General features: G+C 31.2%; 2 protein-coding genes across 4 annotated transcripts; one reads left to right on the forward strand and one right to left on the reverse strand.

The window, feature by feature from the left end:
- Positions 1 to 235: 235 nt before the first annotated feature.
- On the reverse strand, positions 236 to 7,407 carry LOC100806919 (single-strand DNA endonuclease 1). Of its 3 annotated transcripts, none has more exons than XM_014769233.2 (14): positions 7,156 to 7,407; positions 6,896 to 7,053; positions 5,618 to 5,679; positions 5,346 to 5,482; positions 4,748 to 4,799; positions 4,534 to 4,606; positions 4,366 to 4,436; positions 3,790 to 3,849; positions 3,578 to 3,671; positions 2,517 to 2,616; positions 2,032 to 2,114; positions 1,628 to 1,728; positions 1,054 to 1,184; positions 236 to 797 (listed from the first exon to the last, which is right to left on the reverse strand). In XM_014769233.2, exons 1-14 carry the CDS (start codon positions 7,221 to 7,223, stop codon positions 275 to 277), a joined length of 1,713 nt encoding a protein of 570 aa, XP_014624719.1. In that variant the 5' UTR covers positions 7,224 to 7,407; the 3' UTR covers positions 236 to 274. The 3 variants fall into 3 exon arrangements, with proteins under 3 accessions (XP_014624719.1, XP_006599605.1, XP_006599606.1); XM_006599542.3 differs by having other exon boundaries at positions 4,366 to 4,439; XM_006599543.3 differs by having other exon boundaries at positions 4,366 to 4,439; positions 5,346 to 5,479; positions 7,156 to 7,406.
- A 569-nt stretch (positions 7,408 to 7,976) lies between these two features.
- LOC100807452 (membrane steroid-binding protein 1) lies at positions 7,977 to 11,631 on the forward strand. The gene is made up of 2 exons (XM_003548152.4): positions 7,977 to 8,436; positions 11,109 to 11,631. The coding sequence occupies exons 1-2, from the start codon at positions 8,123 to 8,125 to the stop codon at positions 11,461 to 11,463; spliced, it is 669 nt and encodes a 222-aa protein (XP_003548200.1). The 5' UTR covers positions 7,977 to 8,122; the 3' UTR covers positions 11,464 to 11,631.
- Positions 11,632 to 27,159: the final 15,528 nt, after the last annotated feature.

Consider the following 27,159-nt stretch of genomic DNA (forward strand, 5'->3'; position numbering starts at 1 on the left):
AAATCTTGTTTTTGTCTGAAATATTTTCATTTTTTTGGATGAAACAACTAAATCAATTTTTTCAAATTATTTAAATGATTTATGTAAGATCACAAATGGTAACTCATTTGTTTTTTAATTACACTATTAAAAGTTGGACTTTCAATCTAACTAAATCTTACAAAACCGAATTGAAAGTTGGGGAGGGTGTCAATCTTGTAAGTACTAAATTCTAGTCAATGTGTGATATCAATACTAATAAAACCTGCTTTTATATTACTTGTACAAACATTGTTCAATGAATTTCATTCCTAATACTAGCTAAGAACAATCTCAGCTCCTTCGCTTTCTGCTTGCGTTCAACGGACATGTCATTTTCTGAATCACTCAAATTAATCACTTCAATATGTTGGTCACTTGATTGCTGACATTTTGAGAATAAATTGGATTTCTTAGGTGGGGAAGGGCTCAGAAGATCTATGATCTCATTTTTATCTATACTGGAAACCACCTCACTGCTAGTATTCTGAATTAACCCAGTGTGTTCTATGTCATGTGATAGGGGCAACAAGTCTGTGGTATTCAGATCAGCTTCAGCCATATCAGTTGTAATTCTTGATATCCTTCCTGAAGAATCAGAGGCATTGAAGTTGGCTTCGTCTCTCAAATTAATATCAAGCAACAAATTCTGAAGTTTTAGATCAAGCTCTGCCACAGATGAATTAGTTTCCTTTTTCTTTGGTTTTCTTTTCTGAATATTTTGTTTCTTCCGTTGAGCTTTTCTTTCCTCGAACTCCAAAATCTTCTCACGACAAGCACTGTAGATGATTAATAATGAGACAATGATGAAAGGCACCCTAAACAAAAAGTTATCTTATATATCCACCAGCCTTCTTGAATTTGAATTGTTCTAAAAGATACTTGGTATAGATGCAGCAATAAACCAAACAGCATACTAACTCAAGTTGCAAGCAAAAAATAAGCAAAATATACATTTGATAAGAATCAGATAAAACATTTCCTTTCTGTGTTTTAGGGAGTAAAGTAAGTTCATCAATTATGTATTTACATTACCTTTCTATAAGATCTGCAGGTACTATTGAAGTTTCAAGTCCATCCATTCCTTCCCAAGAAACCTCGTAGCATTCTCTCCCTTGAACTCTTCGGCTCTTAATGATTTCTGACACAGGACACTTCACAGGGATCTGTGATCGGATATAATATAAATAAGATTCTTGTATATATCCAGGTTCAAAAATAAGGAGCCTGTAGATAAAATTTATGTTCACTAATAATAGTAACGGCATTATAGAAACTCGATGAATGGAAGATTTCCCTGTTTATTGATGATACACTGAATGCAGTAGAAGCTACTGTAAATCAATGATCATCGAAGAATTGAACCATTGTTATAATTACCAAAATAGAAAATTTGTAGCATACTTACATTACTTAATCAAATGGACAGCTTTGATCTTAGATGATGAACATGTGAAAGAGAACATCAGTTATCAAAATGCCACGTGATTCTAAGCATGAGCAGTCACTCTTTTATTTAGTTTAAAATAATGTTTAAATATTAAAACTTTTCACATGAGCTCTGACAGTAATGAAATCTTAATTAGGTAGTGGAAAGGGTTAGCAGTACCTCATGTAAAGGAAGGTTCAGTCCAACTTCAGATGAAGTTAAACGCAAATTGGCAAATCGTCGTAAATTTCTTTCAGCTATATTTGGAAGGATATACCCATCTATTTAATGAAATGTAAATTAGCAACACAAAATAACTATGAAAAGTCCAACACAGCTCAACTTTATACTTCCAATCACTAAGAATTCTGAGTTAGATTAGGACTAAATGTAAACTCTACAATTCATTACATGACCAATGAACAAAATAGTCTTTACTTAGTAGTAAGTGCTCACAGTTGTGCACCCAGGCCACCCCCAAACCACAAAATAAATTAGTTGTTAAGACATTTTACTATAATAAATTATTCAACTGGAGGTATGAATTGTTGATCTATTAGAATATGTCAAAGAAGACGAAGAACCTGTTTTCTCTGAAGGCCACTCAAAGAATCCAACACATATCTGCTGGAGTTTAGTACGTTGAAATGGATATTGAGCAAGAGCCCTATAGAGATGAGTAAATTTTAAGTAGCTGACAACAATGCTATATAATTTATATTCCAGATCTAATTCATCAGGTTACATCAAAAATAAAATTCCAATTAAGAATCTCAGAAGCTTAATTAAATTTTAACAAAACATGTGATATCTGTAACTGTTTCAAATGGACTTCATATCTGTTTTCAGAAATTAACATTTATACCTGATTAGTAATCAGTATTAAAAACCATAACAGAAAGACATGACCTTTCTTAGCTAGAAAGAGAATGAGATAAGTTAACAATACCAGACGTAAATTGACTCAGTATTCACATGTTCGGATTAGTGAGTATATTGAATATATTTCAATCAGTATTAAGAATCAATCTTTATGAGTGGAAACCATGAATGAAAAAGATAAACCTACTTGTGCACAATATCTGAATCTGCTTGGTGACATTTTGGCTTCATATAAGCATTAATTACTTGTAAAATGTTATCATCCGGCCGTAAATCATTCTTACCTCCTGCATAGACAAAAGATAGAAGCTAAGATACAATGTTCAAGAGACACCAACAATCCTCCATTTGACAAAAATAATTATTAACTGCAAGTCAACATTTGTGTACAAGTTAATGCAGACAATGCATTCTAGAAGACATAAAAAAAGCACAAAGATATTAGGTATATAATTCCATCCTTTGGTTTAGAATTAGATATTATATTGGGCCCACTTTAACATCTCATTGCTTAACAATTTACATTTATATGGACAGTAATCAGTTAGTGTTAATTTAGCTTTTTTCTAATATACTAACTTAGCTGATATTATATTTTCAGATAGCGGAGATAATTGGTTCATGGCATGGTATCAAAGCATGCATGATTAGTAGCATGTTTGAATCTGAGACCATGATCCACATTTTCCAAGAAATTTTAGTCAAAATTTTAAAAATGGCACAAAAGCAAGTATCTTTTGCTTCAATTTGACATGCATTCACAATAATGAGCACCGAACCAAACAGGCACTAAGTGGTCTAGAGTTTGATCATTGTTACCCCCATTTTTCTAATAAAAAGCAGAATTTCAAAACAAGGTAGGTGAGCATTCACATTATCCATGCTTCAAGCCAAAAGGTTTTGGCATTTTGCTAATGGAAAGGGACATGTAAGAGACTAAATAATTCAGACTTTAAAGTTCTATTTATTATATATAAATATATATATACAGTTAATAACCTGTAAACAAAATCCTGATATATTTGTTGACAAAATTCTTTTAAAAAAATTAAAACCGCTCTTTGTCAAATATTAATTTGGACAGATAATGTCCCTAATTCTCTGAAAAGTTTACATATATAGTAACAATTCTGAGTTGCATGCAAAATTATTACAACTAAATTTATTGGAAAAAAATTGACAAAAAGTAACAGCTGTATAATATTAAGATTAAGATTATCAAATTAGAATGTAATATAGAAGGTATACCTTTTCTTTTTTTGACCCATCCAAGTCCTTCAGAAGCAAATTTCTTAAGAATATATTTGTCTCCAATTGATTTGACTATCTGACAAGCCGACTCCTACAGCCATGGAAAAAATAAGCATATGTAAAACATGTAATTTCCAGCCCTGTTAAAAACAAGGGGTGAAAAGCCAAAAAAGGTAATATGATTATGAAAAACAAATTTCAGGACTTACTGGACCCAGACCATGAACTCCTTGATAATAGTCACTGCCAAGAAGCAAGGAGAGAGCAATCTGAAGATCACAAGTACCTTGGTTACTGATTTTCACCAGAAAGGAACACAATAACCTTGATTCAACATATATATACAATTGGAACACTTATTGAATAAAACATAAATGTCACTAATTTCATTATTACTTATTAGACCATCAACGTGTGTAGGGAAGAAAGGATGGGATAAAACAAAACAAAACTATCACAGACATGCATGTAAAATTTCTGTATTCAATACAAGACATGAAGAACCATTGCATATTCAAACAATTGAATGTCAAATGTCAATCATGCTGATACATTCTGTTTTAACAGGCTTTTCAATTAGGCTTCCCGTGATGACATTAAGTGTAAAGAAATAATTTAACCTACTGTCCATGGACCTAACTTTCTCTTTTGGGCCTTCACATGCATCAATCTAACTGAATTTGTATTGCACAACACTGAACAATGAAAGATCATCTATTAAAAAAATAAAAAATAAAAAAGTGAACATTGTGGTAAGTACATTGAAAAGTCAATAAGTAATTTACCAATGAGTCCCTTCCAAATCCAAGTTTTCTTTCAATATCTGTCATCTCATAACAAACAACATATCCACCATCTCCTAACTCATTAATAAACAACTCATCATTAGTCGTATGAAAACATACTTAATGCAAAGAAAATTCACCAATGATAAAACAAGGTTGTCTACTCACCAAGGCAGATATCCCTATATACTGTCCTTGCACCAAAAAGGAATATGTCTGAATCTGAACTGAAACACCCATCCTACCATAATTATTATGAACGAATGACAACAATACAGATAGGTTAGCCAACAGCAATAGCATCAGCATCCAATGAATATCAGAAATTACAAAGTAGGTACAAAAAGGAATTTGAAGATAGATAAGTATACACAGTACTTACGCATAATGATTCAAAATTCAACAAAGCACACTGAGCTTCAGCTTCTTCAATCCTGAATTTTAGTAAAGAGCAAAATAAAATTAGTTCAAATTGTGCAGTAACTTCTTTATTATCCAGCAATGCAACTTTTCCAATAAACTAATTCAACAACAAAGCTTTATTCCACTAGGTGAGCTCGGTTACATGGATCACACGACACCATTCAGTACGGTTAAAAACCAAAGTTTCAGAAATATTATTCAGCTTGATAACAAGACATTAAGCACATTTTCAATGCTTTTATACAAGCATAATGCAACAATGTTGAGCATTTTGAATCTCTTACAATGAATCAGTGCACTCATATATAGAGGCACTAAATAAAAGGAAAAATTATTAGTCAAGTTGACAACTGTTCAACAATCAACACGGTAAAAGTAAAAAACTTTCTTCTTGAACTATTATTAGTATTACTATTATAAATTTACAAAGAAATTTTCATTTGTTATTCAATCTAAGTAAAATATATTTAACACTAACAATAACAATTACCAGACACAATATGAGTGTCCCCTGAAAGAAAACACTGAACCTTAACTTCAATTCAATAATATATTACCCATTTAAACAAGAAATGCCAAGAGCCATCCCCAAGACCTTAGCCTCTTTGATCATGCAAGAAAACTCAGACCCCATGTTTCTCTGTAATGAAGTCGCTTTCTGTAAGTTAGTTTCATTTTGTGCTACCTGTACCTGCTTCATTATTATTGACTGATTAAAGTTAGTATAAAAGAAAGTAAGAAAAAGTAAAAGCAATAAGTAAAAGAATGGAAGATGTATAAAGTATATACAAGAAACTGCAACAGAAAAAAATATGAGACAGCTACGAACCTCCTTTCCAACATTTAAGCGACGCCTATAGGTTGATAATTTGATGGCAGGAATAGCTCCATCTACCAGATATCAAAGATTAGTCATTGGGAAGCAATATGCATGAATTATGTAAATGTAAATACATTCAAAAGGCAAATAAGTAGAATGAATGGTGATAAAAGCACCATAATTAAGTCAACAAGAAAGATCTTAATTGTCATCGCTAAATAAGACCAATAAGTAACATGTCCCAAGACAATAACTTGGATTAGATAACAGGGGCCAGCATAGGCTACGGCGCTATGCCACTCGCCCTGTTTCCAGCCAATAACTTGGAGTCTTGGAACTGATAGGGTGATATGAAATGTATTACTTGTGTAGTTGTACTCAGTGATTGTGTCAGATCATATCATAGGAATTGAGATGTGACAGTGAAAAGGTCAAAACCAAAGCCCATGCTAATAATAATTATCAAGTGTCAAATATTGATAGAGAAAAAAAATAGAGAAATCAGATCCAAAAGGCTTACACCAATATCATGAGACCCATTCTCAAATCTCACAATGAAAACGCTCACTTTAAAATGACTAAAGCCTTCATCCAAATATACCCTAAGTTTTCCAGAATTGGTATATGTATTGCCAAATGCTTTCTTTAGCTAGCATATTCAGCCCATGCAAATGCAATACACCCAGTGCTCACAAACTTAAAATGTTCACAACACACATGACCACAACTAAAATTTAAAACACTCACACACACACACACACACACACAAGCATACCCTAAGGTTTCTCGGCTTGGTACAAGAATTGCCGAATGCTTTCGTTACTTGGAATATTCAGCCTATGCAAAGCACCCAATTCTCACAAACACAAACACAACTACAATTTCAAACCCTGATACATGTACACACTTATGTACTCAACTTCTGCAACCAAACTTATATGCATATACACACCACTGATACCAAAAGTCTAAAGTGTCAGTGAATTTGGTACTCGATTTATAAAAAAAAAACTGTAAATTTAGTCCCTAATTAATTATTTATGAAAATAGAAAAAAACACCAAAAATCGAGACGAAATCCACATGAATTTTAAAGTTTGAGAGCCAAATTCCTCAATATGAAAGTACAGGAAACTTAACATTGTTTGACCGGAACTATATGGATTAAAAAACACATTTTTTTTTCCTTTAAAGTTAAGTCAGTCTCCATCAGTGTTTCTCACAACTGAACTAACAATGCTGCACCCTCTGTGTTTAAGTGAAGGAAACAAAAGACAATGTGAGAAACCTGAGACGAAGATGAGGCTGCAATTGAGCGCAATGAGTGCTCTGAGACGGTGAAAGAGTCCTCTGAGATAGACTTTCTCCTTGACGCAGGCGTGCGACTTGCTCACGCTGTGAAGCTGCACCATCCAGCACGACAGGTCCACGCACACCCTCTTGTTCCTGACCAACGAAACAACACAAAACAAAGACCCGCGTCAATTCACTCAACACCGTTTCGAAGGAAGAAAAAAAAAACATAGTTTTGGGGAAATGGAAGGTAACTGTAGGTGGTGAAGGGGAACCGTTTTCTTGCACGATTCGAGGACGTCCCACAGATTCTTCACGCCCATTGGAATGGAGATTGAGACGTTGCTGATGAGACCAAGATTCTTCCGGCGAGAGGGAAAAGCAAAGGTAGAGTTTTTAAAATTCGAAACGCGAACTCAAGTTCCGCGTTAAGCGACAAAGTTTTCAGATTTATGCTGCGAGTGCAAGATTTTTTTTGCTGAATAAAAAAAGATATCTTTTGCTGGACTTAGAAATTACCTATGAAGTTTGGATGTACCTTATTTTAAGAAATATAACAATTGGTATAAGGTAGACAAATTATTTTTAGTTTTGATTGTGATCTTCTTTTGAAATTATTGAAGAATTTTATTCAATCTCACAATACCAATCTCTAAGTCTAGAACTAAAAAAAATGTTATACTGATTATTGTCTTGTGACATGTTTTGATTAGATATCATTTTCATGAAAGATGAAATATTAAAAAGAAATATTAATTATCACATATCAATTATGATACATGAAATTCACATTCATCATCCAATTAAAACACGTGATAAGTGAACATTGATTTGATCAATGCTTTCTTAAGCTAGCATATTAAGCCCATGCAAATACAATACACTTCATGTTCACAAACTTAAAATGTTCACAACACACATGAATATAACTAAAATCGAAATGAGAGATAAATTAGGGATCGAAGTTAAAGTTAAAAAGTAATAATGATTTTGAATAATCGAAAGGCAAAAATATCTAAAATAAAGATGAAATTAATAGATTATTTCCTTTATAATTATAGAAGGTTATAGATTTTAAAAGAACTTAATTTTTTAAAATACTCACAATGAGTTGAAGACAACATTTTTTCAACTCTCCCTTATCTCTCTCTGACACACACCAGCACGCAAACACTGAACCACACACAGTGTGCAGCAGCAGCAGCAACAAGAGAAGGAGAAGATGGCTTTGCAACTATGGGAGACACTGAAGGAGGCCATAGAAGCGTACACGGGGCTCTCTCCGAACACCTTCTTCACCCTGCTGGCCCTCATCCTGGCCCTCTACTACGTCGTTTCGGGCCTCTTCCCCTCCTCCTCCGACCACCGCCACAACACCGCCTCGCGTGACTTCGAGCCTCAGATGGAGCCTCTGCGACCCCCTGTTCAAATCGGCGAGGTCACCGAGGAAGAACTCAAGGCCTACGACGGCTCCGATCCCGAGAAGCCTCTCCTCATGGCCATCAAGGGCCAGATCTATGATGTTTCCCAGAGCAGGTATAGCCATTCATGATAACTTTAATAGCACAACACAACACCCCTTTTTTAGTTTTTGATTTCTGAGTGTTGCCCTTTTTGTTTCTTGTGGTTCTGGGTTCTGGGTTTTCGTTTGTTTGGTACTGTAATAACACTATCTCAGCATTACACAAGACCCCTTTTGTTGTTTTTGATTTTTACCCTTTTTTGTTTTTTGCGGTTTTGGGTTCTGGGTTCTGGGTTTTCGTTTGTTTGGTATAATGATGAATATAATTACACTACCTCAGCATAACACAAGACCCCTTTTGATGTTTTTGATTTTTGTTTTTTATCCTTTTTGTTTTCTGTGATTTAGAGGTCTTGGTTTCGTTTGTTTGGTCAACGGAGCTTTTTGAGTTTTTTTTATCCCTGAAATGAGCATTTCATGAATGGGCGAAACTTAGTTGCAGTTCCATAGATGTTTTTGGTGTTGTTTTCTAGTCAAAATTAGAGTTTTATTTTGTTGATTCATGTAGTAAAGACTTGAATTACTTTTCTAACATACATTATCGAGGTGAAACTTCAATTCCGATTAGAGAACAACACTAAGATAAATTAAGAAACTGCATGTTTGTTGGACAAATGTGTTTCAAGGGTTTTCTTTCTTTTTTTTCATTGGGTTACTTTTGTTGAAAATTGAACCCCCTTTCTTTTGGTATGCTTTAGGCGTATGTATTTTGTGCCCATTTGTGGATTGGGTTCTTGATTTTGTTTTTGTTTCATGGTGAGGAGAGGATGCAATCCTACTCATGTGTTAGTAAGTGTTTTTGGGTATGCTTGGTGGGAGTGGAAAATGGGAAGGAAGGTGGGAATTGGAGGAGTGAAGATAGTGAATGTGTATGGAGTTGTTCAATGTTGTACTATTGAATTACGTTGTTACTTTTTAGGCCTCCATTTTTCAACTCTTGGTCGACACTTCTGCTAGCCTAGCCTCTGGGTCTGCATTGATTAGGTGGAAAAGTGGGTTGTAGGAAAAGGAATTGCTGACTGAAAATGACATTTAACCAAAGTTTTGGCCTTGAGAGAAAGTTAATTCGTATTATTTTCCTCCTTTTATCAACTGAAAGTCAAGTATGCATTAAGTATAAAGTGACGTTCATTTCAAATTTTCTTCCTTCCAACTTTATGCTAGTCCACCAGGCACCAGGTAAGGGTTAAGTTTATATTCATGGAAAGGGATGCAATTGAGTGAAAAAGAATTGAATGCTACTAGGCTACATTCATTGGATTATTTAAAGTGTGATGGAATGCATTCTGTTCCATTTAATCCAGTATCCCTCCGTTTCTTTCCTTTCAATTTGGGAAATATAGGATTATAATAATCTTATTTTAATTCCACTGTTTTTGTTCCACTGTAGAAATGTCCGAATGATATATTGGTAACTTTATCCTATGCTGTTCCTTCCAATTCCATTTCATTCCACTCACCATTCAAGTCAAAAATTGTTTTTATTTTGTTGAAAAGACTGTCCTTTTTTTGTATGCTGTGTGTACTTTCCAATGTCTCTAACTGTAGTTTTCATGCATTTTAAAGAGAGTTTGATGAAATATAGTATCAATATGTTCCTCAGTTTTAAATGGGCTGAAAGATTGATTGAGGTGCTATGTCAGGGTATTTCTCACTTCAGTGTTCTTTCTGCCACTAGAAATAATGAAAGTGTGCTTATTACTTTTTTTAGTTTCACCTGGAAAGACTACCTTGTCAAGTTATGAACTTGAGAATTCCTGGTTAATCCAAATCTAAGTTGTCCAATAAGCTAAGATTTTTGTACCATTTTCTTGACAGTATTAAACCATGCAAGTTTGTGATTGATGGGTTGGTGGGTGTGACAAGGAAGGGAAAACAAATGCATCTTATTTGTTATGTAGGTTGGTAATGGGCAGTTGTGCATTGTTTGTCAATTTAGAGTTTTATTTAATTCTGATTACACAAGTTATCCTTAAGTTGCTTGCTTTGTTTTTGCTGCTTTATTCAGTCTGTTCTAGTTACCATAGAAAAGTCTCAAGTCGTTAGTATGAAATTGTCTCCTTAACAACCGTTACCTCTTTGGCATTTTCTTTCTACATGAAACTCTAATTTTCTTTTTCTACTCAAAACCATCACAATTGAACCAATTACATCATCTTAAACCTGGTTTCACTTAAATTTTACCAACCAAAATATCAAACATAACTCAGAATAAAAGTTAGAAATTTCCCTCTTCAAACCCCAATCTCACAACTTCCTTCAAATTTTATCAAGTTTTCACTAAATTTCTAACATGAGTTTTTAAAAGTATTTCATGTTTCAATTTCATCATATATCCCTTACTATTTGAATAGAAAATATGATTTTGAGGGTTTTAGGTATGAGAATATTGATGAGAGGGACCAGATTTGTTAAATTTAAAAACAGAGGGACTTGAGTTGCTTGAAGAAAACTTGGGAGACTAAAATTGCTTTTAACATGCATAATTTTCTAGTGAGAACTACTAAGGTTATAATTGTAGAACGTAGATGTGAGAATCATCAGAAAACCCACAGCATACCTGATTTTCTTGCTAGTTGAGCAAGTATTATATTGATTTTTCTTTTGATTTCTACTTTTGAATGTCACCAACAAAATATGTTTTTCTTTTCCATTTTTTCAATGTTTCTGTAATGTGTCCTACCAGAATGTTTTATGGACCTGGTGGACCCTATGCTCTATTTGCTGGCAAGGATGCTAGCAGAGCTTTAGCAAAGATGTCTTTTGAAGAGAAAGATCTAACTGGAGATATCTCTGGTCTTGGCCCATTTGAGGTTGAGGCCTTGCAAGACTGGGAATACAAGTTTATGGGCAAGTATGTAAAAGTTGGAACTGTCAAAAAGACCGTTCCAGTAACTGAACCAGAATCCACTGGCGAAGCAGCAGAATCTAATGTCCATGATGCTGAATCTTCAAAGCCTACTGAAGATGATGGCCCATCAGAATCAGCAGCTGCTAAAAATGATGGAACCCCTTCAAAGATTGACGCAGATAAAGAGTAAATAATCGTTGGATAAAGAGCAATTGTCTTGCAAACAGTGGAAACGGTTATTTAGAAGCTTCTGAGAGAGACTGAGCCTTGCTGATTAGTCTAGGCCACCCCTTTTGCACTGGAACTTTGTCCTAGTATTCTGTTTGATAAATAAGGAATTTCGATTCTTAGTATTTAATTTCAGTTTTCCTGGGTTTAAAGCTTCTTCTTTATTCCATAAGATCTATATTACATACAGGCAACAAATCAATGTTGTATTTGTATTTACTTTTTTCTAAAAAAAATCAAATATTTTCTTTAAAAACAATAAGGTAATTTTAAACCATAAAATGTGATAAAAACTTGCTTACAAATATTACATGTGTCAAACTAAAATCACTAAAATAATTTTTTAATTTCAATAAAATAAAATCACTAAAATAATTTTTTAATTTCAATAAAATAATTATAACATTGTGTATCATATTAATAATAATATCATTATCATTGCTAATTACACAAGTCCTTTTTAAAAGCTTATCACTTAACATATTTAACTAAAAAGACTTTTCAAAAATTTTGAGTATGACCTTATTGTTAAACGAGCAAAGCCAAGGCATAGGCTTCTGACCGGCGGCAAGAACAGAAAATTAACAAAAAAAATTATTAGGATCAAAATTGATAAAACACAAACTTACATAAATTAAATTCATATTTAAGTCAAAAATCATATTACTAGAGTAACTAAAAATAATTAATGTGACCAATGAACAAGATATACACGACAAATGATGAAAGACAAGATAAAATGATAGACAAAAAAATATTCATTTATTTTCACCTACGAATTTAAGCTTTGGGGAGAGTTGATTTTTAACATGGGTATTAGTTGCCACCTTACTCTCACAACCTTCAATTCACACCCTTTTAATGTCGATATTATGAAAAAATATGGCAATAACTGCAAATGTAATGCACTTACGAAATTATGATGTTGCTACCATAATTGCATAGTTGCAATTCGCAAGATTTTGTATTAGCCTAACCAAAAAAGGTCCACTAACACTTTCATCATTGATGCTATCATTATACTAAATAACTACTAGGTACTCTGTGATCAGGATCATGTCATTAGATGTTTTTAGTGAGAACATAATATCTCGTTGAACGAATGTAAAGATAAACCAACACATAATTTACGAGTGAAAGAGGTTTAATATAAGAAATAAACTTTTTCCAAATCAAAAATTGATGTAAACATTAATTGGATGTTGATTTTGAGTAATTAATGAAATTACTATCTTTGTCATATTGTATGTATAACATGTTACAACATGCAACTAAGGGTAACCTTTCAATAATTACTCCAAATCAACATCCAATGTTTACATTGATTTCCAATTTGCTAACTTTCTTTCCCTCATAACTTAATTATTTATTGGTTTTTCATAAGATATTTGTAGCATCCCAGTTTTTATTTCTAATTACATAAACATATTAGTAATTATCAAATATTTTACTTTGTTTTTTTTATTAAAATAAATAATTTGAGATTATGTTTTTGGCTTGGAAGTGAGAAAATGAGTTTTAGAACATCTTAGAGGTTTTATAGTTAAAATGTGTTATAAGCTTCTTGACTCTTGTTTTGGGCTTTAATTTCTGTGAGCTCAACTTTTCTGATAGAAGGTTAATTTGGGTTTCTCTTGAAAACATAACTCTTCATTTCATACTGTTGTGTTTGGTGAGTCTATTGAGAGTAAGGATGAGAGATTCATCACCCCCAACCAGGTGAAGGCATCTTTGAAAAAGAATGCCAAAGTATACATATGATGTTAGCTTCTTCGAAACTTAAGAGTAACTGAGTAAGGTAGCGATCAAGGATATACCATTAGTGAGAGATTTTTCTTGAAGTGTTCTGAGAAGACATTTATGGTTTATTGCCTTAGTGTGAGACTGCATTTTCCATGGACTTAGTGCCCAATACATTACCCATATCTATAACACCTCATAGGAGGTCTTCCTTAGAGCTAGTTGAGGTTAAGAAACAAAAAGGTCATGAAAGAAAGGGTTAGGATTTTAAGAGAAACTTAAGTTAACTTCTATCAGGAAGAGTTAAGAAACTTTCCATGCATTTTAACTATAAAACCTCTTTTATTTTCTAAAACTCATTTTCTCACTTTCCAAGCCCAAAATATAATCCCAAATGATTTATTTTAATTAAAAACACAAAGTAGAATAATAGTTATTGATATTTATATAATTAGAAAATAATAGTTATGAACCCCTCTAATCTCACCCCCTTTGGATTTCTATTTCTACTAGACATTTAAGTGTGGCGTCAAGTGGGGGAGTCAATGATGGTGACTTGCTAGGTTTCTCTGCCCTGTATTTCTTGCCATTTGGTGCCACTCTATATTGTTAGGCGAGTAGCTTCCATATTGTTTTGATAGGGAAAATGTTAAAGTGTGAAAGAGATAAGATGGGATGTAATTGAGGCAGGGTTTGAATGAGATTAAAGTGACTAGGTGAGGGTGTATTAACTTGAATCATGCCATGGGATATAGCTCTTACACCTTAAATCTAGGAGAAGGATGGAAGGTGGGTGAAGATGACCTTCCATATCCTCATATAGTTTAGATTTAAAACATGGTGGTGGTAGAATCTACAGTTGCCAAAGTAGTTTGGTGTTAATTTTACAAAAACAATTTTTTTAATATTTTATTATTTAAAGGTTTAAATATATTTATAGTCCTTCTAATTTAGTGTTTTTTATTTTTTATTTTTGTAAAATTTCTTTTAATTCTTATTATGTTTGTTTTATTTTAAATTTTTAAAATATTTTAAATAATGAAAAAAAAACATTATCTATAACTTCATGAGAAAAAAAAATAAAAACATAATTTTTAAGGACTAAAAATAAATAAAAAATTGTAAGAAGAAAAACAAAAATATTAAATTATAAGTACTAAAAAAATATTTAAATCTTATTTAAATCAAACAATTGTAGATTGGCTTTTGTTAAATCACGGTCAACTTTTTTTATCAACACTACTTATATAACCCAATTTTATACAAATCAGAATGAATAGTATGGATAACAAAATTTTCCCTTCAAAACTCACTAGTTAAGGATAGAATAATCCACATATGTTAATCCATGCGTTTAGGCATACTCATAAACTTGCATGTGAAACTTTTTTAAAAAAACCCGCATGCACCATCAAATACCTTTTTATATTATTCTTTTTAGAATATTCATTATCTCTAGCATATTTATTATCACTCTTATTTCAAATAATTCTTTATTAATCAAAAACATTTTCAATAAAAAAAAATACTAACAATATATACAGAGAGGACGTATATGAGAATCATCAGAGATCCATTAGATTAAATTTGACAACTATAATTAAAACACTCAATTAAAAATTCACTAATGCCTCACGTCACCTATTTTTCCACAATTGGAAGCACGTAACTTTCCTCAAAATCACAATTCTTGTCTATAAAAGATTGATAACACAATAGAGTCTAACCGTTTTGTTTGTTTGTTTACATTTTCTTCTCCTTAGAATACTTAAGAAACTCGTGTCATACGATACATTTTTTTTAAAAAAATCTATAAAACTTAAACAGAATAATTTCATATATAAAAAGAAAAAAGTGTGTTTTTTTATAAATGGACTTAAAAAATTAGCTCCTCTTTTCCTTCTCAATGCATACTCTCCCTGGTTCTCTTTCTCTCTCCCTCTCTCAGTTTATTTCTTTTGAATTAAAATAAAAAATGAAAACAATCAAACAATATACTTCGACTTTTATTTTTAAAATAATTTCTGAATACAAATGAAATTGTTCCTAACCTATTTAAATCTATAATTTCTTTGCACATGGATGATCTTTTATGTGGAAAAGAAGTGTCGTGTAAAACTAATGTTCCTTCCTTATATGCCCCTCCTTGGATACCTAACTTAAGCTCTATGCTCACACTAAATTAATTTGTTCGTCCCACTCCCAGTCACTGAATTGATATATATACGTGTTGATATTGAGAGGTTATTAATCAACCAACTACTTCATTGTTTCATTCAAAGGGTCAAAATATTGGATACATGGAGAAAGATACATGTTTGCCAGTTCATGCAGGCACATATGCATTCTACCAATTGTGGGTTGGTAGGAGAGATTTGATAGCTAAATCATGGCCACATTACGGGATACAAATAAAAAGGACATGATAATTAAGTTTTAAAATTGCAGGATATGATGTGATTATATATAATATAATTAAGCTATAATATATATATATATATATATATATATATATATATATATATATATATATAATATAAAATAAAGATATTAGTAGTCACGAAAAATATTATTGTTTTGAAAAGTATTGTAGATATAATAAAATCTTAAAAATCACTTAACTATTATAATTTTTATTTTTCATAAGAATAAAAGTTCAAGAAATTAATTGGAATGTACTGTTATCCTAAATATCTAATCATTTATGTTGTGATATAATAACTTAAAATAATCGACTTTTGTAATAATTCTTTTACAAGCTATGTGCATGGAAGCTTTAAGAGTTTAATTCTCAAACAATGTTGATGTAAAAAAGTTTGCTGTCATCCAAGTAAAACTTATTTTTACGTGAATTTTAAGATAATTATTACAGAAGTGAATAAATTTATTATTTTTATAAAAAAATAAAAAAATATATCATACATATATCAATTTGTAATTGAATAATATTGTAAAAAATATTATATATATATATATATATAGATTATTTACTAATTTTTAATTATTAATATAATGTCACAATCTTTTCACCAAACCATGTATCTAATTTAAAAATAAAAGTAGAGATATTGTAAAACGATTAAACTCAAAGTTTAAAATTAAAAGTAGAGATATTATAAATTGCAGTTAAATATAGCTGAAGTGTTCGTGTAGTGCTCGACATAAATACATATGTCTTCAGGACATGATATAGCTACTGTTTAGGAGCGTGTTTGCTTCCGGAATTGGATTTGGTACAGTCGTATATTTCATACATTTGCAAACTTAGAAAATTGTATTTGTTGGATAAAGTAATAAAGAATATTAATTAGATTATATACATTCTTTTTAATCTAACATATTCTTCAGAGTTAGAGAGTAATTCCTTTGCATATTGAGATTTATTAGAGGGAATGTCGTCCTTTCTTAACCGGATGTTATTGTTTATATATAGTTTTAAAAATTAAATATCTAATCAGATGTTTAAATTATTCTGCATTCACATATAAATATTCAGAATTAACATTAAGATGATGTGATGTGATATGATTAAATGATAGCTAATATTATCTCTTAAAATGTGATTTGAAGTTAATTAGATTCTTAGTCAGTTAGTTCATGTATGAAAAAACCAGTTAGAAGAAATTAGCATTTTAAATAAATCTTAATATTTTAAGAAATTGATCATTAATTCTCACTTAAGAAATAATCGAGTCATTAATTTATTTTAATAATCTTTCGAAAAGTATGAAGAGTTACTTTTCTGTTGGGTAATCAACTTTTCCTTCCTTAAATGTCTTGGCCCCCCTTCAACTGTATTCGATCTATTATGATCTGTGATTCGTATCCGTAAAGTTACACAGACTGGTTGACAAAGAACAACTCAGACCTTACAGTATATCTCAGCTATAAAGTTGGTGTGGCACAAGAAAGCAAAACTTTACGAACAATGCACACATTGACACATAAATGTAGGGCTACTAAGTTGTCTAGATCCTTGCAAAATAAACACCTTATTATGAATCAACTTTCTTCCATCGTTGTTTTTTTTATTATTTCAGGTAGAACAATACTAGTGGGGCCACATGAAGACAGTGCACTTGGAAAGCTGATAATATAAATTAGTATTTTTTTGTGTATTTTAAATTTAATAACTTTTAATAATATACCCATTTAAAAATTATTTAGAAAATATTTTGAAAATGTAAGATACACGCGTATAATTAATAATTAATTGAAATGCAATTTAATTTTTTTATAACTATTAGTAAGAAGATAAAATATATCAAATTATAAAATTATGCACAATTAATTTTAAAATGTTTAAATTAAAATTTAAAAAATCAAGAATAACAGGTATATATAATTATTAACTAGTAAAGAATTAAGAGATAAAATTACTCTCTCTGTCTCTCTCTGTCTCTCTCTCTCTATATATATATATTTCAATTTGATATAAAAATAGATCATGCTGTTTTAATCTTTTCTTGCATGATATGTAATGATTAAGGGATAAATAAATAAAATTATTTTATTAAAAATGTTAAGAATATTTTATACTAATTAATATAGAATGTTTACATGCATGTTTTCAATAAAAACATTTTTTTTTAAATTTTTTAATCATTACTCTTAGGACAACTAATAAATAAACTGTTGAACAATGATAGTTGCACTCGTGTGTGTGATTCTTTACACAAATATAATTCATATTGAGTCATTCAAAAAGTTGTAGTAGCCATCAATCATGTGAATCTATATTGGTGCGTGGTTATTTCAATTTAATAAGATAAAAAATAGATATGGTTTAAAAAGAAAAGAAAAATTATAGTGGTGTGTGAGACAAATAGGTAAGTCCATGTAACATGGATTACTCCTAATCTTTTCAGCATCTGTGACCACTGACCAGACCATGAATTATTCAACTAGCTAGGCCAATGTATGATTGAGATGTAATTTGGTTTAATGTGTACGTCGACACTCTGTACCACAAGTTGATTGATATAATTGATTGCATTGTATGTATGCACTGCAAATACACTAAATAGCACACACCAGCTAACCACCTACTCACAAGTATTTAATTTTGAGTGTTATTGCAAACAATGAACTGATGTCTTTTCTAAATATATTATTAAACCAAAGTTTTCATCCTAACTTTGCCCCTTTTTTCTCTTGTCATATTGGAATCATGGGAGTTCATAAATCTAGATTTCTAATTATTATGTTCCTTCTTTTTATACTAGTAATACTGCTCCATCTTTCAAGCTGCAGGCACATTTCCTGGGGGGATAAGGAAAAGATCATGGAACAAAGAACAAGAACCAGCATCCCCTTTTCTTCATTCCCACATAGTTATAATTCTGCTGAAATCAAAGACAACAAGGTCAGTGGATTTCATACTGTTTCACATACAGCTACTCCAGGTGGACCAAACCCACTTCATAACTGAGTGAAATAAAATAGCTATCATCATCATCAGAAGTCTCTCTAGTCATAGCAGATCCGGTATAATTAACTAGAAAGGGTAGCAATTTCTTTGAAGCAAGACATAGTTTAATTTCATGTTCCTTAATTACCTTTGCAGAATCCAAAATGGTGCTTTAGTTAGTTTGCATCATAAAGGTATATATGTCATTTCCTTTGATATATATATATATATTTGTACTTATGAGGATCATCTGACATCTGGCATAGTATGGTGAAGGATAAGGAAACTTGTAATAATGTAATTGTCCATAATCTATGTTGATTATCTCACTAGCAATAACGTTCTTGTTAATATGTTCATTTTTCATCTGTATCTTGTCAAATCCTTACTGCAGAAGATCCAAACTAGTAAAACTGGGTGTTTAGTTACGCATCAGTAAGCTTTAGAGGCGCATACATATATACCTTGAAAGCTCCGTGAAGTAGCTTTTGCGTCTTTTTGAATATTTGATGCGACCAAACACGTACAAAGTTATGTTAGTAAATCAGATTAATTTCCGTTTACTTTTAGTGTAAAAAATTATATATATATATATATGATAATTTAGAATTGGATAATAATGTAAAAATCCTTTATTGCATATATATACACTATTTTCTCTTAGTTTAATTTATATATTTCGCCTTAATTTTTTTAATGCCTTTTCTGCTTGAAACTATGCAAGCTAAAATCTCATTAGAATCGGTCTAGTTGTGGAAAGTTGAGGCAATTTGTACAAGGTCCTAGCTAGATTTAAAGCTTGTTGCTGTAAAGAAGAAAAAAAAATGCAAGCTAAATGAATACTAAGTAAATGTGTGTCCTGAAGCACGAGGATGATCATCAGTTTAACCCAAAAGTTTAAGATCATAAGTTAAGACAAAATTCTGTCAAAAAAAAAAAGTTGAAGACAAAATGTGCATATTCTACCCATGACTTCATCTTATATTGTACCGACCCATTAACCTTTTTCTTTGCACATGTACACCTTTCATATATTCACACAAAAATGCTCCTCTAAACGCGAATTGAACATTAATTTCTTAAGTACTTATCGTTTCCTTATATATCTGATTCATCCTCTGATATAAATCATCATCATCTTGCATGGTTAATTTGCTAATAGATTATTCAAAAACTAAAATAAAATAAATGAGTTAAAAGGACATGTAGTCGCAAGCATGACCTTATTTCTTTGGCGTACATTCCTTTTAACTCATTTGTTTTATTGAATAATTCATTCACAAATATTTATTGACAAGGAAAAATTTCCACCAAATTAATCCAGATGAAAACAGTAATTAAGTATAGAGGGAAAACCGGACAAATATATAAAAATCTACAGATGCAGATAAGTTCTGTAAGGATCTTTAAAAATAAATTAAGGAAAGCAACGTTGGGCTTAATTAGTCAATCTATGTTATGGGTATCATACACCATATTCCTCTCCAAATTTTGTATAAGTGATCAGAAAAGTTTGTTATCCATCATAGACAGTGTACCCTAAATTTGGCATATACGTTTTTAGGCCTGGTAAAATAGAAACTATTCTGAATCGAAGAGCTTCGCGTCTCGATTCTCAGTCAAAGCTTCACAAATTTATAGCGAACATGTGTGCTTTGCGTTTCGAAGAATCAAGGTTTTCTTAGTATTATTTTAGTCAGATAAAAATTGAGTAATCTATATTTTAGGTTTTAGTTTGATTAAAATTTGCTTAGCATAATTAGCGACCTTAGACTTCAGAAATTCCTATTTCTATTATAGTTTGTTACGTTAGTCCAAAGGTGAATGTCCATTTAGTGATGTCGTTCCCTACTAGAATTAGGAATTTTGAAATTTAAAAAGTTTCAGTTTAATATTTTGTAATGCCACTATTAGATCAAATTAGTCCTTTTGGTCAATTTTGATGTGAAAGGATTAAATTGATGGATGTAAGGAAGACTTTAAAGTAATAAAATATAAACGACCAAAATCGAAACATACAATGAAAACAAGGCATCAAAAATTCTATTTTAACCTAATATTTGTTAAAATTTGATGATGATCCACTAACAATGTAAAACAAATTAATTGGAAATACGCTTAAAATAATTTTATTCTGACATTTAATTACAAATTAAAGTATAAATTTTACAATAATTTTATAAAAATTAATAAACTTATTATATCTAATGATTTATAAGATAAAAGTATAAAATTGTTTTACACAACTAGTAGAGGCTCTTCTTCCAATTTATATTAATGTTTGATTTAATATTAATAATCAATTAGTTGTTGGTTAAAAAAACAATTAATTAGTTATTTTAATATTTATGTTTATAATTTAAAACATTGACAATTTACTAGTATATTTAAATTTGATTTTAATTAAAAATATTAATTTAAAACAACTTATTTTGTGCATGAAAACGAATACAACTACCAACTGATCACTACTCCATATCTACCTTCCCGTCTTAAATTTCAGCCATCATCACAGTGCAATTCAAAGCGTAAAACCCTACAGCAGGAAGTGATGGCGCCCAAACACAAACCCAAATCAGTCTACTTTGAACCGAGTTCTGTAGTGGAAGTCAGAATCAACGATGATGGATTCCGTGGCTCAGGCTTTTCCGGCACTATCTTCCGCTTTGTCGCCGCAAAAAGTTCATGGTCGAGTACAATAACCTGATCATTGAATGAAGTTATCAGTCTTCAACAGCTCCGGCCACTGCCTCTGCTGGAAAGCCGTTAGGGTTTCTCTTGCTTGTGCCTGGACTGTGAGGACCATGTTCAGGTTTAGGGATATGGAAGGTTTGACGTGTGTTTCAGAGATCGACCATTGTCTTTTCGAAGCAGCAGCTCCGAGTCCACCGTGAGTGAATCAATCACAAATTAACCATGAGGTATTTCAGATGCTCACTTAATAAATAATATCTATATGATATGAAGCAAGTATATTTGTGTAATTTTTTGGATCAGTTATCGGTGAGGGCAAAAGAAACGGAGGAAGAGATGGTGGTGAAAATGAATAGACAGAGGCGAAGTAGAATTTTATGGACACAAAAGAAGCTATATATTCGGACTTGTGTCTTGTCTAAGCGATCGATGGAAGCATCTTTGCAAATGTCTCACTAATCTAACATTCAATTAATCATGCGGGTTTGAAATTTTTGACAGATTTGTATCTTGGGTTCTGTGCAGTCGATGAGATGACTCCTATTCCCTGCTTGATATTAATCTTACTTGTCTATGGAGTTGGATAGACGCAAAGTGATTGATAGGTTCGTTAAATGTGTGTTTGGTTTGATTTTGGAGAATCGATTCTGAAGTTTAGAATTTGATTGTAGATAAACTTTTATGTTTTATTTCTTACTGAAAAACTGAAAATTCATAATGAAAATGATGTTAGAATAAAAAAAGTAAGCGACGCAATGTTTCTATATATAAAAAAAAAAAAGTAAGCTAAGCAGTGAATATTTGATCACGGGACTCTGTTCTTGTTTTATTTATCATTGATGCTCAAACCTGTACGTGGACATTCAAGTGGGCTTGTATGATGAAATCAAAGGCAACTGTGAATGTAGTTCATATAAGAAAGGGGACTATGGTTCAATAATTGTTGCAAGTAGAGTTTATTATTTCACAGTTGGATGCAATGAAACAAATTATAGTCGAGTAGTATATCATGCATGTAGTTTGAAAATGTAGCTTAGTTTCCTGTAGATTGTAGAAGCTTGGGTTACCTCCCGTTAATGCCATAACAAACAAACTAGTCACTGATGTGGCAACTTACTGGCTACTGATGTGACTATACTACATCGTCCCTTAATGGATACTTCACGTAGGGACAAAAATGTCAATGGATAAACAGTTCAAGAACAAAGATCGATCTATTGCTTAAAATTTTGATTAGGGACTAGAAAAAATCTGCAAAATATAAGAGCAAAAGATATTAAATCTGAATTATATCAATATTCATAGCTATATTGTGATGTTGATATATTTTTTAAATATCTATTACGTGCATATCTATAGTTTATACTTATATAATTTTTTTGGTAATGATACTTATATAAATTTTACACAAGTGATTGAGAAATACATTAAATTTTTTTATAAATTTTAAATTCAACACCCGTGGAACTCACGACTTATTATGCTAGTTAAGGTATTTATATGACTAGCTAGTTGCCTAATTACAATAAATTTGGAACAAATAGCCAATTATTCTTTTCATTTATTGTTCTAATCCATCAAAGAATCTGTTAATTTTTTCTATTTGTTCTTTTCATTTATTGTGTATTAGAATACTAGTTAAGGGTATTTGTATGACCAACTATTTTTTTGAAGGAGACCTACTACTTAATTACAATAGATTTGGAGCAAATGATCAATTATTTTTTTATCATTTATTGTTGCAAACTGACTAAGAATCTGTTATATCTTTTCATTTATTTTTTCCACTCAATGTGTATTAGAATTTGAATTTTAACATTTATATAACTATTTATGAATATATCTCTCTTCAAAAAAAATTATGAATATAACTAGTTATATAACAAGTTATCAAATTAATTGGATATTAAATAATTAGTCCCGAATACATTTGATTAAACAAAGAAAAGCTAGTTATATAATCAGCTGATAGATAAATAAAAATAAGTTATTTTAAATAATCATTTTTATAAAATTAATTATAATTTTATAACTATTTTTATATGACTATAGTTATTATTAGCTACAGTTTTTTTAATTAGTTTTTTTAGCAGCTCTGACAATTAGTATTAAACCTACTCCAATGGCTTAAAGCGTATTTTTAAATTTTAAATTGAAGCTTGTAATCTGTAAAAAAAAAATGAAGCATGTAAAAATACATATTAATAGATAATAGTATTATTTTAACTATATATAGAATAAAAAATCAAATAATTGAACTATGATACATAAAATTTATTGATGTTTGATTTATTAATAAAATAATAATTTTTTTAACACTTATGTTTATAATTTAAAACATAAAGAATTTACTTATATATTGAAATTTGATTTTGTTTAAAAATATTGAATTAAAACTTATAATCTCTGATCATTGATCATACAGAAAACAGAATTACCCTTCGCCGTTGTTCTTTGTACAATGGTGCACAAGTCCTCTGCATATCTAATTCTACCATTTCTAGTTTGGAAATACAAAGTATGACTACTAAAACACAAGCTTACAGTATTGCACTTTATACTTCAAATCTTTGTTCTTTCACTATTGGGGGTCCTCTTAGTCTCGAGCTCTCTTCCACGTGCAATCTTTCTCTTCTTGAACAAGTGGATATTTGCATGTTTATTATGAAAAGTTCAATCAACGTAAGATGGCTGTAGGTAGGGGCTTGCCAGTGTAAAAATATTGGCATTGCCTTCAAATACTCTTCTAATATTACTAGATGTAAGTTACTTTAGTTAGTATGCATGCTTTTGCCTTTTTTCTTTTTCTTAATGCTCATAACATGTCTGCATTCATGTGTCAAGGTTTTTGCAGATAGTCTTGCATTTCAAAATATCTATTTTAATATGTATCCAATTCACTCTAATTCTGTAGGATCTCTCAAATCCCAGTTCAGTGAGACTCCAACCCCCATGATGCTTTGTTAGATTCGAGTCATTGAAAGCGAAAAGGCTACTCGGCGTAAAAATATCTGATGAGCAAGTATTTGCTTCAAAACTCTCCATTAGCTCTAGCTAGGGGAGTCTATCATAGCAAGTGATGTTCATCCTTAAATCTTTAGTTAGAGATTTTTACGTATTATCTAGCTTTTTCTTATTTTATGCTTTCTTTTCTTCCAATCCTAAACACTCTCTTCTTACTGAAAATTATAGGTTGTAATGTTGTAAGTGACTTGTTTATAAGGCCTGTTACAGATTTTTTATTTTTTATTTTGTGTGTGTGTGGCATTAACCAATGAAAAATTTTAAATTTTAGAAACAGCCACTGTTGAGAACAATTTGTCTGAAACATACAGACCTTTTTATTCCTTTGTTGTTTGAAAAGTATAGTAAGCAAAATATTATGTTTACCACAGAACTGGGACTGCATTAGGAAGCAAATTTTGAAGAATCCTTGAAGATAAATCCTTGTAGAATGAAACAGCTGAAGTAAAAAAGCTACGTAACGAAGTGAACATTTTGAAGTGACTTTTTTTGTTACCATTAACTGCATTGTCGTTGTCAAATATAAATTCATGAAAGTGGATCCATTCTATGCTAGAAAAATTAATACTTCATATAGGACAGTAACAAATTAATGTGTACTGGTGGTGGCAGCTGAAAATGGCAGTGTGTAACAGCCGTAACTTTAATAACTAAATAAGAAAATAATAAATTAATAAATTAATACATAAATAAATAAGAAAAAATAAAATAAAAATTATTAGGTCATAAATTCTCACTATATAAGCCAAATGTTAACCTAGAGCAGCTTTTTGGGAAACACATTCTGTTCCTTTCTTCTTTTCTGACGCACAAGAACCCTAACAGAGCAATCAGAGGAGGAGCTCTAGAGAGCACCAGAGACGCCACCATTGCTAACAGAGAACATTTAAGCGACTACCTCGAGGTAAGGGATGAGTTACTCACGCTTGGGGATTAGAATGAACATGTGTAGGGATCCCTAGAGGATCAATTTTTGGGTTATTTTGGGGTGTTTATGAATTTAATTATGTTTTCATGTTTAATCACGGATTGAGTGTGTTTGATGAACCAATTGGTGTTCTGTTGCGAGTTTGTTGTAGAATTGATGTGTTCTGTTGCGAGTTTGTTGTAGAATTGATGTGTTCTGTTGCGAGTTTGTTGTAGGATTGATGTGTTTCTGTGTTAGGTGTGTACCTTAGGAATTAGAATTCTTTATAATTAGCATAAAAATTGTGTGGTGGTGATTTTGTTTATACCATATATGTTGGCCTTTCAATCTTGTTCCTGTGCTAATGTACATTGTGTCCAGATAATTATTTTTACACCGCAGTGTATACGTGTACATATATATTGATACTGTTTTTTTTACAAACTTTATATTTTATTTTACGTGGGTGATTTCTTGTCATGAAATTCATAGGTGTAGGGATTGTTGGATAATTGAATTGGCTAAAATCATTTAAAGAAATTAACTAAAGTTGTATTCACATTATAATTAGGCATTTTCTTGATGTTGGCAACTTAGTTGAAATATATTTAAAATATAGGTATACACGTTGTTCATAGAAATCAATATGAGTATATATTTTATTGTTATATATAATTTGTATTTACTTAATAATATATTTGATATTATTGTGATTACTTTATATTAATATATATTTAATACTTTTTATATGTTATATATAATATGTACGTTACGTTTACGTTAATATATATTTTGTTATATATTTTGAATATAATATACTTATATATATTTTACGTGTATTTTATAGTTACTTGTTTATAAGCCTTGAAGTTAAATATTATATGTTATTAATATTATGATACATTGTTATCTAATTGTTGAGTATATTTTGTAATTAGTTAGAGTGTGAAATGTTAAACTGTAGACATGAAACATGGTTGTGAATGAGTGTGTGATTGATATTTGTAGTGATATTACTTGTCATGTGAGTTATGAGTTATACAGTAACCCGACCAGTGTGTACCTTGAGAGAACTTTTATGCGCAGTGTTAAAGAAAATTGTAGGATTCCTAGTTAGGATCCTGAAGGGTTAAACTATAGCGCAATTTGTTAAATATGTTTGAAATATAAGAGTAAGGTCGTGGGTATTATATAACTCATAAACAGTGTCTGCGTGCAAATAAAAAAAATATTTTAGGGGTTGGACCTGAATCAGGAAGGTGAGGCCCAAACGGAATCTTCGGAGTCTAGGCCTTGGGGGTAAAGATACTCGGTTTGAGTGCTCCTTTAAGCCCATGTTGATCCCATGTGGTTGGGGCATTCTCGCAAAACAGAGTAACCCTGACTGGTCACCTTATGATGTTACTTAGTGAGAGTGACCGAGTATACTCATTGTGTGGTGTGCTTTGTCATGTACTCCTAAGCGCCCCAGTGTTGTTTTTCACTGACATGGTACCACATTGCATATAGGCTTGAGTCTTAGTATAATTGTTGCATAACGCTTGTGTTTGAATTTCATTGAGTTAACAATTGTGGTTGATGTTATTTTATGGAGTGTGTAAACTTGAATGGGTGTGAATAATGTGTGCGATTTTGTGCAGTAATGTTATTTATATAAATTCAGCTTTAAGTATTATATGTTTCACATGCTCTAATGTTTTATTATATACGAATGTGATAACTCACTCCCGGTGTGTGTTTGCGTTTGGGCTGATTGCCACTTTGTTTCAGGTGAGCCTTCATATGATGAGTCACATGCTAGAGATGGAGAGACTTAGTCTGTGATAGGGATTATGATTTACTGAATGATATAATTGTGTTATACTTTTCTACTTTAGATTTTT

This window comes from Glycine max, chromosome 16, assembly GCF_000004515.6.
Source record: "Glycine max cultivar Williams 82 chromosome 16, Glycine_max_v4.0, whole genome shotgun sequence".
In the NCBI taxonomy this organism is placed as follows: domain Eukaryota; kingdom Viridiplantae; phylum Streptophyta; class Magnoliopsida; order Fabales; family Fabaceae; genus Glycine; species Glycine max.